The 13,271-nt window shown below is 40.5% G+C and overlaps 1 protein-coding gene across 1 annotated transcript in view; it reads left to right on the top strand.

Annotated features, from left to right (window-relative positions):
* Positions 1 to 12,446: 12,446 nt before the first annotated feature.
* lrrc40 (leucine rich repeat containing 40) overlaps positions 12,447 to 13,271 on the top strand; it is a 14,172-nt gene continuing 13,347 nt past the window's right edge. Inside the window, exons 1-2 of the mRNA XM_068593270.1 lie at positions 12,447 to 12,666; positions 13,053 to 13,234. Coding sequence (XP_068449371.1) covers positions 12,522 to 12,666; positions 13,053 to 13,234 — 327 coding nt within the window. The 5' untranslated portion in view covers positions 12,447 to 12,521. The remainder of the gene's footprint in view (positions 12,667 to 13,052; positions 13,235 to 13,271) is intronic.

Below are 13,271 nucleotides of genomic sequence, written 5' to 3'. Positions count from 1 at the left end.
CCCTATTGCTATTTTGTACACCATATCTTTTGAGATGAACCCATTGAATATAAATTTGTATAATATGTGCCATATTTTAATCTCCAAGGCTTTGCAACTACTACGATCAGATGGAACGGAAAGCCAATCTGCTGTCTGAAGACGTACTCCAAGACATTATGATTTCACTGGTTTTACAGCAGTGTGTCCTCCGTTCGCCTCGAAAGAGGAAATGTCTTCCAAAGTTGAAATTCCATGATTCACTGCTGAAGTCTGAGCAGTGGATCTGATGTGCATCCAGAGAAGAGTAGAGCAGTGCTGTACTGTCAGTGGAAATATTTGAATCAACGGTTTCACTCAAGGGAAATAATTGATCTTTCCAGGTAGAAGGTAGGGGCTGCACGGTTGTGTAGTGGCTAGCACTGACACCTCACAGCAAGAGGGTCTGGGGTTTGGACCCCGGTCTGGGCGGGGTTCGGATACTGGTCTGGCAGGTCCTTCTGTGTGGAGTTTGCATGTTCTCCCCGTGGCAGCATAGGTTTTCTTTGGCTTCGCCAGCTTCCTCCCACAGTCCAAAGACATGCAGGTTAGGTCAATTGGACTCTAATTTACTCGTAGGTGTGAATGTGAGCATGAATGGTTGTCTGTCTCTATGTCTGCCCTGTGGTGGACTGGTGACTTGTCCAGGTGAATACTGCCTTCACCCATTGACAGCTGGGATTGGCTCCAGTGCCTCTAATGAGGATAAGCGGTTTGGATGATGGATGGAGGTAGAAGGCAAGGATCTGTCGAAGCTGTAAGCTGCTGTAGTCAAGATAAGCGGCCTAAGGTTCCAAGAGTAGCATTCAGAGTGAACCAGCTGCACACAGCAGGCAGTGGCTGTGTGACGGCTCCCACCTGGAAATCACCAGGAACCGTTTTCCTTTGGCCCCTTTGCGTTTTATTGTTACTGTCTAACTGTGTGATGTTTTTTTTTTTTTTACTATTACACAGTAGGACCTCCAGGTGACTCAGTGCTTCCTATAGGTCCTATAAGACCTGAGTCATAGAGGTGACTCTGCATGCAGGCAGGCCGTGTGTAAAGTCTGCTATACATTCATTCTGATCACAGCTGTTTTTTCCTTTCCCAGGTCAGTGTCAGTGTCTGCGAGGGGTTCAGAGTTTACACTGACGGTGCTGATACCGGCTGTGTAGGAGGGCCAGGTTTAAGGTGTATACTGCATGGTGATGTCCTGGTCACTGTGTTGACCTCATGAATGCATGCCTCAAACTGATGATACCTCTCCCTCTCTATCCTTCTCCTCTTCCTCCCTTTGTTCTCTGTGTTACATCTGAAGACAGTGGATTGAAGGGCTGTCTATTTCTTTAGATTTTGATATTAGCCCCATTATTAAACTTCTATTTTGCACGATATTTCATGTAACACATTATGTGCCTTGCCTTTAGTTAAAGAACAATAATACTATTATGGAGAAGTGATATACTTTTCATGATACAGCTGGTAGCACTTAGACAAAACAATAAAAAAGCTGCATGTGTATTGCTTGACATGAACAGTGTAGCAGGTAGACAGGTGTATTAACTGTAAGCTCAAAGAAGCTTCCATCAGCTTCAGGAGAAGCTCGTCCTCCGATGAGTCGGCTCTGGTGGCTTCAGTGACTGAAGTATGTTGAAAACATGTGGTCACATCCAGGGGAGATCTAAACCCACATTGGGGTTAAAGGAAGGCATCGGTGCTTCTGATCTGCCCTCCAGATACTCTGTCATATGACACAGTTTATACTTTGATCATGGGACAAGTGAACATCTTCATGACAGCTGAGCAAACTTTGTTACCAAGGTCAGGAATGACATGGACCTCGATGTGTCATAATCTTGGTCACAAAAGTAAAGAATGATAGCACCCAAAATCCTGCATTGTTTCTTTAAGAGGTGATTCTTTTTTAATGACAATCACCCGCCATAGCCACGATGATTGTTCTCATACAGCTGATCTGGTTCAGCAGCTTAGCTGTTTTAAAGTGATTGCCCATGGATGTGTGTGGACATCTACAATGGTGCTGTGTGTGACACAGTGTTGTAAAAGAACTGGGTGTGTATAGTTCCAAGTTTGTTATGAATAAAACACTATCCCGGGGACAGTTTGGCTACCTTGCATCTCAAAATAGCACTTTGCAAAAGCAAAATCTTTCGTTCTGAAAGGGAAGTCTGATGGTTAAGTATTTAGTAATTGTTCTCAGTATTCAACACTTTGATAATATTTATTGCAGAGAAAAATCAATATATTGTCAGGCATTCAGTCACATGAAATATAAAACTGCTTCCAAGATGCAGCTCCATGACTGAGAACCCCGTCTCGCCTGCATGACCTTGACCATGTGACAAGTTACTTCAAACACAGTAGATACCTTATTATATGGATGCATGCACTTAACACGATTGTTATTCAAGTTTTAGGTCATTTTTTGTATTTTTGCTTGTAGCATTATAGTTTTTAACACAGCAGTGCAGGCAACATGGACTTAGTCAAAAAGGATATATAGAGTGTCCAATTCTGTTGTGTTTCTGCATTTCATTTGAGTTTTCTTAAGATGGTGGCCAAGCCACAGAGCAAAGGAGCAGGCTGCTTGTAAAGTTTAGCCATGTGATGGACAATGACTGCTTGAAGTGGGAGAGAGACACATTCAGTTAACAAAGTTAGAATGCATACCTTTGCTCAGGTAACACAGTTCTCTAAACTATTTATTTTAATCTGACACTGGGTCAGATCACAGTGAGGTTATGGGGGATTGACCCCGATGTCATGCTGATAAGCATTTGTACAATAATCTTGGGGCTTTGAATGGGAGGAGTACAACGGGACTCTAGCATACCTGGCCGACTCAGGTCTGGGAGAGTCTTTACTTTGTAAATGACCACATTAAGGCGCTATCAGATGTACACCTGACACAGACGTTTGTCTTTTCAATGTTACATTCTCAAATCTCTTTCAATCAAAGTAAAGTCCTAAATAAGATAATTATGGTCCAAGACCATCCAGCAACACCAGGTCTGGCTCATGTGGCTTTTACAAACAGCAGGATGAATACATTTAATGGGACAGACACAATAAAATAATGCCGCACAACCCAACACAACAAAGCTCAACATTGCCATTAATTTAAAACGTCTCTCTTGGAGGAAGTGCAATAGTTATAAATATTGCAAGGCAGATGTTGCGATTGCATTGTGGGTGATGGCCAAGAATACCGGGCCCATTGCACTTTAAGAATCTCAACACTGCTTCATTTTGTGTAGTAGAAACTCTGCTAGTAGCTAAGAAATGAATTTAAACTCTAACCGTGGACTTGTAGAGACAATGTTTGTATGTTTCCCAGCTGTCAGGAGAAGCAGGTTATGAAGTCCCTTTGATTCTATCACTGATAACAGTCAATGCACAAAGAAAGTCAAAAGGTTTACTGCATAACAGCAGCTAACTGAGTGGAAGACCAATCCACCATGCTGTGCAGTGGGATGTCTCTTCATTCTACAACATGTACTGAATAGAGTTTGATTATTATAAATGAAAGACCCCAAGAATGCAAGATGGCACAAGACATAGACTAACCCCAGGCCCGGTACAGTATACTACACTAAAGTGCCGTGCAGCTCTCAGTTGTGTTGCAAAGTCCAATGGACGCATTAACAAGGATGAACTTCATTGTGTACAGGATACCTGAAGTCAAAAGTGTAGTGAGGTGAGGATGTGTTTCTCACAAAACTGAACTTCGAGAGGAAATATTACACGTCACTTCAGGGCAAACAATGTACTGTCTCGGGTCAAAGAACTTCACACCATCACTTTCTCTGCTTTATTCAAATATACTAGCTTGCAAACAGCTTGGACAGAAAATGACAGTGCCTATTATGTTACTGCGAGTTTGCGCGTACATACTATGGAGTGCTTTGCAGTATGTGTTGTGTTCGAAAATGACATGGTCGTGTGACACACTTCAGCCCTGGGGTTGGTGCTCATCACCAATGGAGATGGGCTGTGCAGGTTCTGAGGTAACAAGCCATAAACAACCCAAAGAGTTGAAAAAAATCTAGAGGAAACAGACCAGGATTCATGGCACATGGTTCTTCACTTTAGGTTGGATCATTTACAGGGACCTAAGTGATCTCCTGAAGCCGATATTTTGACAGGTCAGAGTTGGAAAAGCTTTATTCCCTGGTATTGTGCCTGTGGTTCAATGTCACACTGAAATACATGATTCACTGGGAGCTGTTGTTAACGTTATTAGAGTATATTTTCCTACTATGATGAAAAAAATTATCTCCTTTGAAAAAGTCCTACTGCTGACAACATGAAAAGGATCATTACATTATTATTAAAAACATAATAGTAATTGTATAATACATTGTTGCATCATACTGATTGGTTACTTGGATCATTTTTGGGGACAGAGAGACAGCCAGTGTGGATAACGAGAGTAGGTGAATTACATGCAGCAAGCGGTCCAGCAAGCTAGGCCGTCTCGCTGCTTGAGGATTTGTTATCTATGAGGTTGCAGCTGGCAGCCAAAGCATTACAACTCAGTATAATGCACAATATAGCTTGTTGGACACAGAAAGAGCCTCCTAGAGACGATCCTGCAATGCGATCATTCTGACCATAACTCAACTACCCCTCTACTTCTGATGCTCTTGCTCAGACCACACACATCTTTAAACCTGGCCTTCATTTTGTTCTTATCTTAACACCTGTAATGTTTTGTGACTTTAGCGGTTGTGATTCTAACACGTTGACAATATTTGCGAGGACAAACACCTTGCCCTAGACCTCCTCTCAGGTAGTCTAGTGCTATTCTAGTGCTACCACACTTTGCCATGAAGACACACACAAAGACTCACAAAGTTAAACAATACCAAAGTTGGCATTGCAGATTGTAATTATGCATAAAAAGTTGCAGTGTGTAGTTAGTGATTACTATTTAGTTTTTCATTTAACATCGTTTTAGCTTTTGAGTTAATCATCAACCGTTTAAGTGTGTGTCGGAACAAATCATTAGATACTGCTTCATTATCTTCCTTACAATCCTTGATTTATTCAGGAGCTATTACCTAACAATGCATTTATTAGCACTTTCTAATTTAATCATTACTAGTTGGGTACTACTGAGGATTTTTGTGTACCTTACAGTTTGTTACTACCGCACCTTTATGTGTTTCATGCAGTTGTCAGTATATAACATAACCACTGGATCCACCTGATAGTGTGTTAAACTTGGTTGAAGCTGCTAAGATGACATGATTGTAGTTTTGCCCTGATGGCCGGTTCCAAAAACGTTTTTTATGGAAATATGCACTCGAGGAATTCAAAGATCTTTTAAAGTGTTGGCTAAATGCTGATTAGCATGTTCCCTCTAGATTTTTCTTTACTCTATAATACAAACCAAGTGCTGTTCTGACCGCTGTTAGCAGAGAACAACTAGACAGTGTTTCTGTATGACTCCTGTTGAGATGCATCATGTGAGAATCATAACTGTTTAACTATTGTGATTAGCTGGTTACGGTTGGTGTGTAAGCCGTTCTAATTGTAACAGAACTGCAACTGATTCCTGTTTGCTAGCTCAGCAGATGCAGTTGATCAGATCTGTAGCTGAATGTGTGAGAAAAACGACATATTGAGTTTTGTGGGATTTGGGCATGTTTTCATAGAGGGCTTTTTTCTATAAACTAAGAATGGTATTCAACGGTCTACTGCTGCGGTTGCCTGAAAACCTAGTAACTCCAATATATGTTTCTTTTTGATATTTCTTAATTGAATTGTATTTTTTTATTGGCCCTTCAAACCCCTTTCTGTAATTCAGAATCACAACAGTTGGAAAACCTCTCTTACTTACTGAAAATCTGATTTTGTTTTGCTACAAGTTCCCTGTGATAGTGATGCCATATTGATTCCTTTCTGTATCTGCAGGTACATTACTTTTGCACACTTTATACTCCATGTGCTGAAGACAATTTGTTATGAACGAAAGAGTTGTTTCTCAGAGAACATTTTAGTACAGTCTCATATTTCTCATAACTTTTCAGATATTATAGTAAAGGCCTGCTTTGCTTGCTTCCAGATAAACAGTATATCCCTTACATCAGTGCATAGGCATGAACAGCTTTCATAGGTTATTGCATGACTACAGTCCAGGACCACAGTCCTTTTACATGATGTACATCAGGGTACCATATAGTTGTTTTCGCTATGGAATACCAACACAAAATCTTTGGTAATCAATACCTAACAAAAATAGATAAAGCTGAAGTTCATTATCTTATATATTGGAACACCTCAGAGTGCATTATCATACCATGGAACAAAAAGGATTATGCCACAACTTTATTTTCTAACTTGAATAATTCACAAGGTAACGCATGACTTGGTATCCCAATATAAGGATATGATAGATGGGGAGAAGCTATTTGTGCTTCTTATGTTCTAGATTGGTAGAGCTGGTATTAAACATGGCCTGAGATGTTCACTGGAAGGGGCTGCTGCTCTGGGCTGGATGGAGTTTGTAGCAGTTTTGACTTCAAGTACTTTTTCCTTTTGATGTTTTCAGATGGAGCTAATGTCAATAATCAACTTTTATTTGCATGATGTAAACTGTTCTTAGACTGCATTTGGACAGCGACAGGAGAAGTTTTCAACATTGTGGCATCACTGTCTTCTCACAGCCATCTAAACTAAAACCACAAGGTGTTTCTTACAGTCAAGGCTCATTCCTTGGTAGGGTGGGTCCTTCCAAATAAAGTCCGACAGAGGCTACGTAAGATTTCTTCCTAGCATTCAGAGAGCCACATTGGAACACTATAAAAATGAATCTTTCTGTTTTCTGTCCAACACTCACCCAATCTGGTTGAAAAAAGCCTTTATTCACAGTTAGTATACTGGCTCTACCACGCCACCTCTCCCCTCCTGCTATAACATGCAGAAGTCTCTTACTGACTGACAAAGGTGGGATCAAACCTTTAAGGTATGGCTTGTAGATAAATGCGCTAATGTGCTAAAATAACGAACATTAAAAAAAGAAGTTTGTTTTTGCAGTGTGTCCTCTGCGTATATTGAGTGTGTGCAGCTTTTAAAGATCAGCACATTCAGTTGCTTCCTTTTATGGAAGTTAAAGCATACTGGTCTTGTTATACATTGATTTGCTTTCCTCTTCTCTCAGCAAAACTACCACATATGGTCTTGTTATGAGTAGAACGCGCAAGTAAAAGTTGTAAAAGTCACAGTGGAAAATTAGGATTTTGAAAAATGTATTTTTAATTTATTATTTAAAAAAATATATATATTTGACCGGGAGAGTCCCATTGAGATTACAAATATCTTTTTCGAAGGAATACCTGGCAGAGACAGGCAGCAGCATAAAAACCACAAAGTTACAGATACAAAACGCAGAACAAGACAAGTTAAATATTACAGAAGTACTCTATGCTCTGGAAAAATATTTTAGCAATTATAAGGTTCATTCCTTGACTTTGAGAAACACCCATGGAGTGACAACTGTCTGCTCAAGGTTAGACTTTCTGTACCTGTTTGAATGTCTTAGTTTAAGTGACAGCTGGCCAGCGTTTCTGACCTGATGTTATTCTGCTGTGGGGGATATTAACATCTTTGACAATGTCATAACCATATTTAGCCATTGCTATCAGCAACTGCTGATGAGTTCATTACTGGAAATTAGTATGTTTACCTATGCAAAAAAATATACCATTAATAAACAAGATATACTACAACTCAGCCAACATATCTCCTGTTTGTTCATATGTGTGTAATGATGACTGGAAGACAGACAACAGCCCTGCAAGAGAATGCTTTGGTGTTGACGTGGTGTTCCAGGTACAGGTAAGAAATTAAACATGATGCCAGGCTGAGCATTCATTAACAGTAGGTTATAATATAACAGGATATTTTGCAAACCTTTAACCCTTGTAATGTTCTCCTCTTTGCCATACACTTTTTGTCCTCTGGGGTCAAAATGACCCTGCCTGGTTTGACTATTATGTAAAGTATAAATTATAAATTGTCAATCAATTCTGTTTTGCACCTTTAGTTTTACTTCAGTCCAACCCATTAGCACAATTGTTTTCTCTTTGATTTTGAATTTAGGGCCAACATACCTAAAAAAAATATAAAAAAGTATACATTGTTTATGAGTGGAAAAGAAAGGAAACCAATTAATTATTTTGACTTTATATTATTCTGACTATTTAACATATTACAGAGTTGTACATGTCAAAGTTTATTGAGGATGCTGTTTTTGAAACACTTTTTCTAATGGCAGCAAATAATCACACCTGTTGTCCTCTGGGGGTCAATAATTACCCCATTTGGTTTGACTGTTATTTAAAATTTAAAGTGGATACTTCCCCCATTTCTGTGTTACACCTTAATAACAACTTAATTCAAACAAATTCACAGCATTTCTTTATTCCATTTTGAATTTAAGGCCATTAAGACCTCATCAACTTTACCTTGTTTATAGTTAACGATCAGGGTCACATGTGTTGATAGATCATCACACACTGGTATACGTCAAAGTTTAGTAAGGATGCTGTTTTAAAACACAAATAAGCTCACCTCTTGTCCTCTGGGGTCAAAAATGACCCCGTCCACTTTGCCCGTCATTTTAAGAATTTAAAGTGGATACTTAACCAATTCTTTTGGCCTGTTTCATTCAAACAGGCCACTAGACCTCAATTATGTCTGGTTTTGTCTGTTTATAAAGCATGAGTATAATTTATCACCCACATATGTGTGGCAACTTTTTAGTTAAGTCATTATCTGACATATAAAACATGTCGATATTCTTTACCGAAACATTTAACTTTTCAAAACTAACTTTTCAGAACAAAAAACGCCAAATGTGCCATTAGCTGCATGCAAGGCAGGTAGTAAGGGTGATCTTTGCAGATGTATGCATTGCATTATTGGTCACTAAGGTTTTGTTAGACCTTAGTGCTGGAAAAGGACTTGTCTCTGTACTTGTCCTGTTAGACATTAGTGCTGATAAAGGACTAAAGCAGTTCCAGAATGTGGAAGGAAACATTCAAACCAAAAGACTCCTTTTGGCATCAACACTCCATACATTGGAAATATATGTGTTGTGTGCAATTTCTAATAATTGAAACCAAACAAGAATTTCATAATTGTATTTTACAGATTTTAAAAGGATAAGCATATTTTTCTCTTCAAAGATCAGCGGAGACATTAACAAATAATCGTTATGACAAAAGTGAATCAAAAGCAGCCTTTTTCTTCACTTGATGAGCGGGTGACTGATTTGGTGGCTGTGGTGCTCTTCTGTTGGATCTCTACAGACTGGTTTGTTTATAACCTTCATCTATCCATCCAGCCTTTTGGTTGTAACCCAACCCCTCTTCATCCTCCCTGTAACAGAAGGAAACAACAAGCAGACCGGTCAGCCATTTCCTTTTCATTTGTTAATACCGTATGAACCCTGAATCAAGGCCATTTACAAAGTATTTGAGTATTTCCAGTGTATTTCCTCTTGTATTTCACTTACGTCTGGTTCTTTTATTTCACAGCAAGTTACTACAGTAGTACTGTAGTACTACAATAATGATGTATTGCAACATCTAAATGATTATTGAATGTTACATAATCAATAATGATCATCATGCATCATTGCAATACCAAAATGATGGTAATCATGATCATTATTGGTGATGTAACTACATGGCTGTGTGGCTACAGCTGTTAACCTGAGCTGTAAATAGAGGTCACTCTATCTAATCATGGCCACAGACAGAAACTCACAGCTCACCTAATAGTAATATTCCTTCAAATTAATACTAATACATCCATCCATCCATCCATTTTCCACCGCTTATCCGGGGTCGGGTCGCGGTGGCAGCACATCCAGCAGACCGATCCAGGCTTCCCTCTCACCCGCAACATTTTCCAGCTCGTTCTGGGGGACCCCGAGACGTTCCCAGGCCAGCCGGGAGATATAATCCCTCCAGCGTGTCCTGGGTCTTCCCCGGGGCCTCTTCCCAGTTGGACGTGCCTGGAAAACCTCTAATGGGAGTCCAGGAGGCATCCGGATTAGATGCCCGAACCACCTCAGCTGACTCCTTTCGATACGAAGGAGTAGTGGCTCGACTCCAAGCTCCCTCCTGATGTCCGAGCTCCTTACCCTATCTCTAAGGCTGAGCCCGGCCACCCTACGGAGGAAGCTCATTTCGGCCGCTTGTATCCGCGACCTCGTTCTTTCGGTCACGACCCAGAGTTTGTGACCGTAGGTGAGGGTTGGAACGTAGACCGAGCAGTAAATAGAGAGCTTCGCCTTCCGACTCAGCTCCCTCTTCACCAAGACGGACCGGTACAGCGCCTGTTTCAATGCTGCAGCCGCACCGATCCGCCTGTCGATCTCCCGCTCCACCTTACCCTTACTCGTGAACAAGACCCCGAGGTACTTGAACTCCTTCGCTTGGGGCAGGCATGTTGTCCCCACCTGAAGGGAGCAATCCACCGGTTTCCGGCAGAGAACCATGGCCTCGGACTAATACAGTATTTTGCAATCTGACACGTCTTTTGTCATGCAGGTACTGTGTGATATTGAACTAACTGCATCACCTTTTGTATTTGTGAGACTGTGTAAGTGTAGCTGACCTGTTTTTCCTGAGTAGTCTATTAACAATCAGGATGGTGAAGACAATGAAGAGGAAACCAACTACAGCTGTCAGACCCACCAACCATGGCTGAAGAGTCACTGATCGGGATCCTACTGCTACTCGCATGCCAGTCTGCACACCTACCACACACAAACACACACACACACACACACACACACACACACACACACACACACACACACACACACACACACGCACGCACACACACACACACAGCCATTCATATTTGACATGAGTGCATTGTCTTTTTAGAGCCATGTTGACATCACATCATTATGGACAGAGAAGTTGTAAAAAAAAGAAAAAGGTATATTGGGGTTAACAATTAAGGATGAAAATTGTGTACAGTATTAAGTCAAACTATTCAAAAAAAAAGTTTGAGAGTTGTCATTTAAGAAAATGATATTCTCATGCAATGACAGAAAATTACATAGTTTTGTGAACAATGTTACAATGATTTGAAATAATATCAAGATATTTTAGTCACAATAATACACCATAGTAGGTTAACAACAAAGGGAAACACAAATATATACAAACACATACAACTCCTTTCATATATTAAGAGGTGGAACAAAATAAAAAAGTTGTACCTTTGTTAGCTGAGCAGCTGGAGGCAGACAGCAGCACACACAACACAAGAAAAGACAGATTCATTCTGAATATAACAGAACCAGTCAACTTAACACTGCACAGGACTGGACCTTCTGCTCAACTGCATTGCTGAGACACACACACACACACCTATATCTAATCTGTTTAAAGTTCAGTCAAGAGCAAGATTGTCACAATCTGAAATCTGGGTGTGTTTTATTTGCTGTGTTACTCATCAGCCAGTTCATACTACATGTAACATAGTACAGAAGTTCCTAAGCTCCGGTTGTGTCATTTCTGTCAGAATCTGTTGTACATACATTTAAAAAAATATCCCAGCCAAAATCAATAGATGAGACAAGAGTTAATTCATGTAGTCAAGTAGTTTTATTTGATCTCGAAAGCATTGTACAATGTGAAGCAGCGTTCTGTCGGTGTTGTTTTTATTAAACCACTAAAAAGCTGCAGACACAGTGAGTTCTCTTGCACGTGCATGACAGGAGACTGTCCATTTCATTTTCTTTGATTTTTATTTTGAGCAGCAAAAGCGCTACCAAAGTACACAAAAGAATAAACTTTCAAAACGATCATATGGTCACACACACTAGTGGGATAATATGGTATTTACCCCACAATAGAGCTCATAGTACCATATTACCCCACTACAGAGTTTGTAGTATCATATCACCCCACGAGAGAGCTTGTAGTATCATATTCTAATCTGGTTAAACTCATGGTTGAACAGAGGGGGAACAAAGTCTAATTTTTTTTCCTCATGGCAAGGCATGTTTATTTGATTTGTAAGTTAAAATCCGTAAATCAACAATAGCTGCAGACTTTGCTCAATGGAACCCACGATTCATTGCAATGTGACGTTCAACACGGGGTAACCAGTGGAAGCATGGAGAAAAAGGTAAACATGGAGGACGGCACATGGGTGTTCAGCCTGATATATTATGTGTAGTCAGAAACATTAAGGATTTAAGATTGGACGTAAAAACATCTTTTTATTTATTCATTCTTCAAATAGTAAATTACATTATTTGAGTTCATCTCGTGAGGAAGTTAAAACCAGGAATAAAAAGTATACATTATATACTACAGCACTCTATTTTCTGATCCACACTCCGGAACAGAAGGTGGCGGTAATGCGCATTCAATAAGCTGGATGCCGGAAGTGAATTGTTGCTGCTGGAGCGTGGAACTGACGAGTTGAACACTAACAACACGTTGATACTCATCAGCACACCGACATGTCTCGCTTGAAAAGAGCGGGCCAGGCAGATCCTCTGGCGGGCTTCAGGGCGGAGAAGACGGAGTCTACGGTCTCTTCCGGTCAGCTGAAAGCAGCCAGGAAGAGCGGCCAGCTCAACCTGTGCGGCCGAGGGCTGAGAGAAGGTACGAGCTCCAGGTTCACTGATACACACTTTAATTTGAGTTTATTTCTCTCAAATCCACCATAACTCTAAAGTTATATAGTAAACAACATAACTGTACCGCGATGAAACCAATCAATACTGTTGATATTGCCGTCACCACATATTCTGATATCCTGATATCCATCCATCCTGACTCGGTGCCCGTGTATTTGGATCTGTGGGTCTATGGGGATCTGTGATGTGTTTCATTCCACCTGATGGAAAGAAGAAAAGGAGTGGCAGTAGAGATGATACTGGAACACATGGATCCACTGTCATGCTAGTGTGTGTGTGTGTGTGTGTGTGTGTGTGTGTGTGTGTTTGTGTGTGTGTCATCATCATCATATCCACAAAGTTAATCTTCAGTCCCTCAGGATGTGTATCGGCTAAACATTGACACACCGGAGGAGGCCCACCACAATGTTTCCTTTGGAGAGTCAGATCGCTGGTGGGAACAGACTGACCTCACTAAACTACTCCTCTCATCCAATCAACTCACACAACTGTCTGATGACATCAAACTACTTCCTGCCCTCACTACTCTTGATGTAAGTAACATCAAGTCAGTCTAACTCATTAACCTTT

The sequence above is a fragment of the Clinocottus analis genome, unplaced genomic scaffold (genome assembly GCF_023055335.1).
Source record: "Clinocottus analis isolate CAN_PGR_092001 unplaced genomic scaffold, fCliAna1.0.p SCAF_29, whole genome shotgun sequence".
Lineage (NCBI taxonomy): Eukaryota > Metazoa > Chordata > Actinopteri > Perciformes > Cottidae > Clinocottus > Clinocottus analis.
Note: the sequence above shows the minus strand (reverse complement) of the source record. Positions and strands in the feature narration are given on the sequence as shown.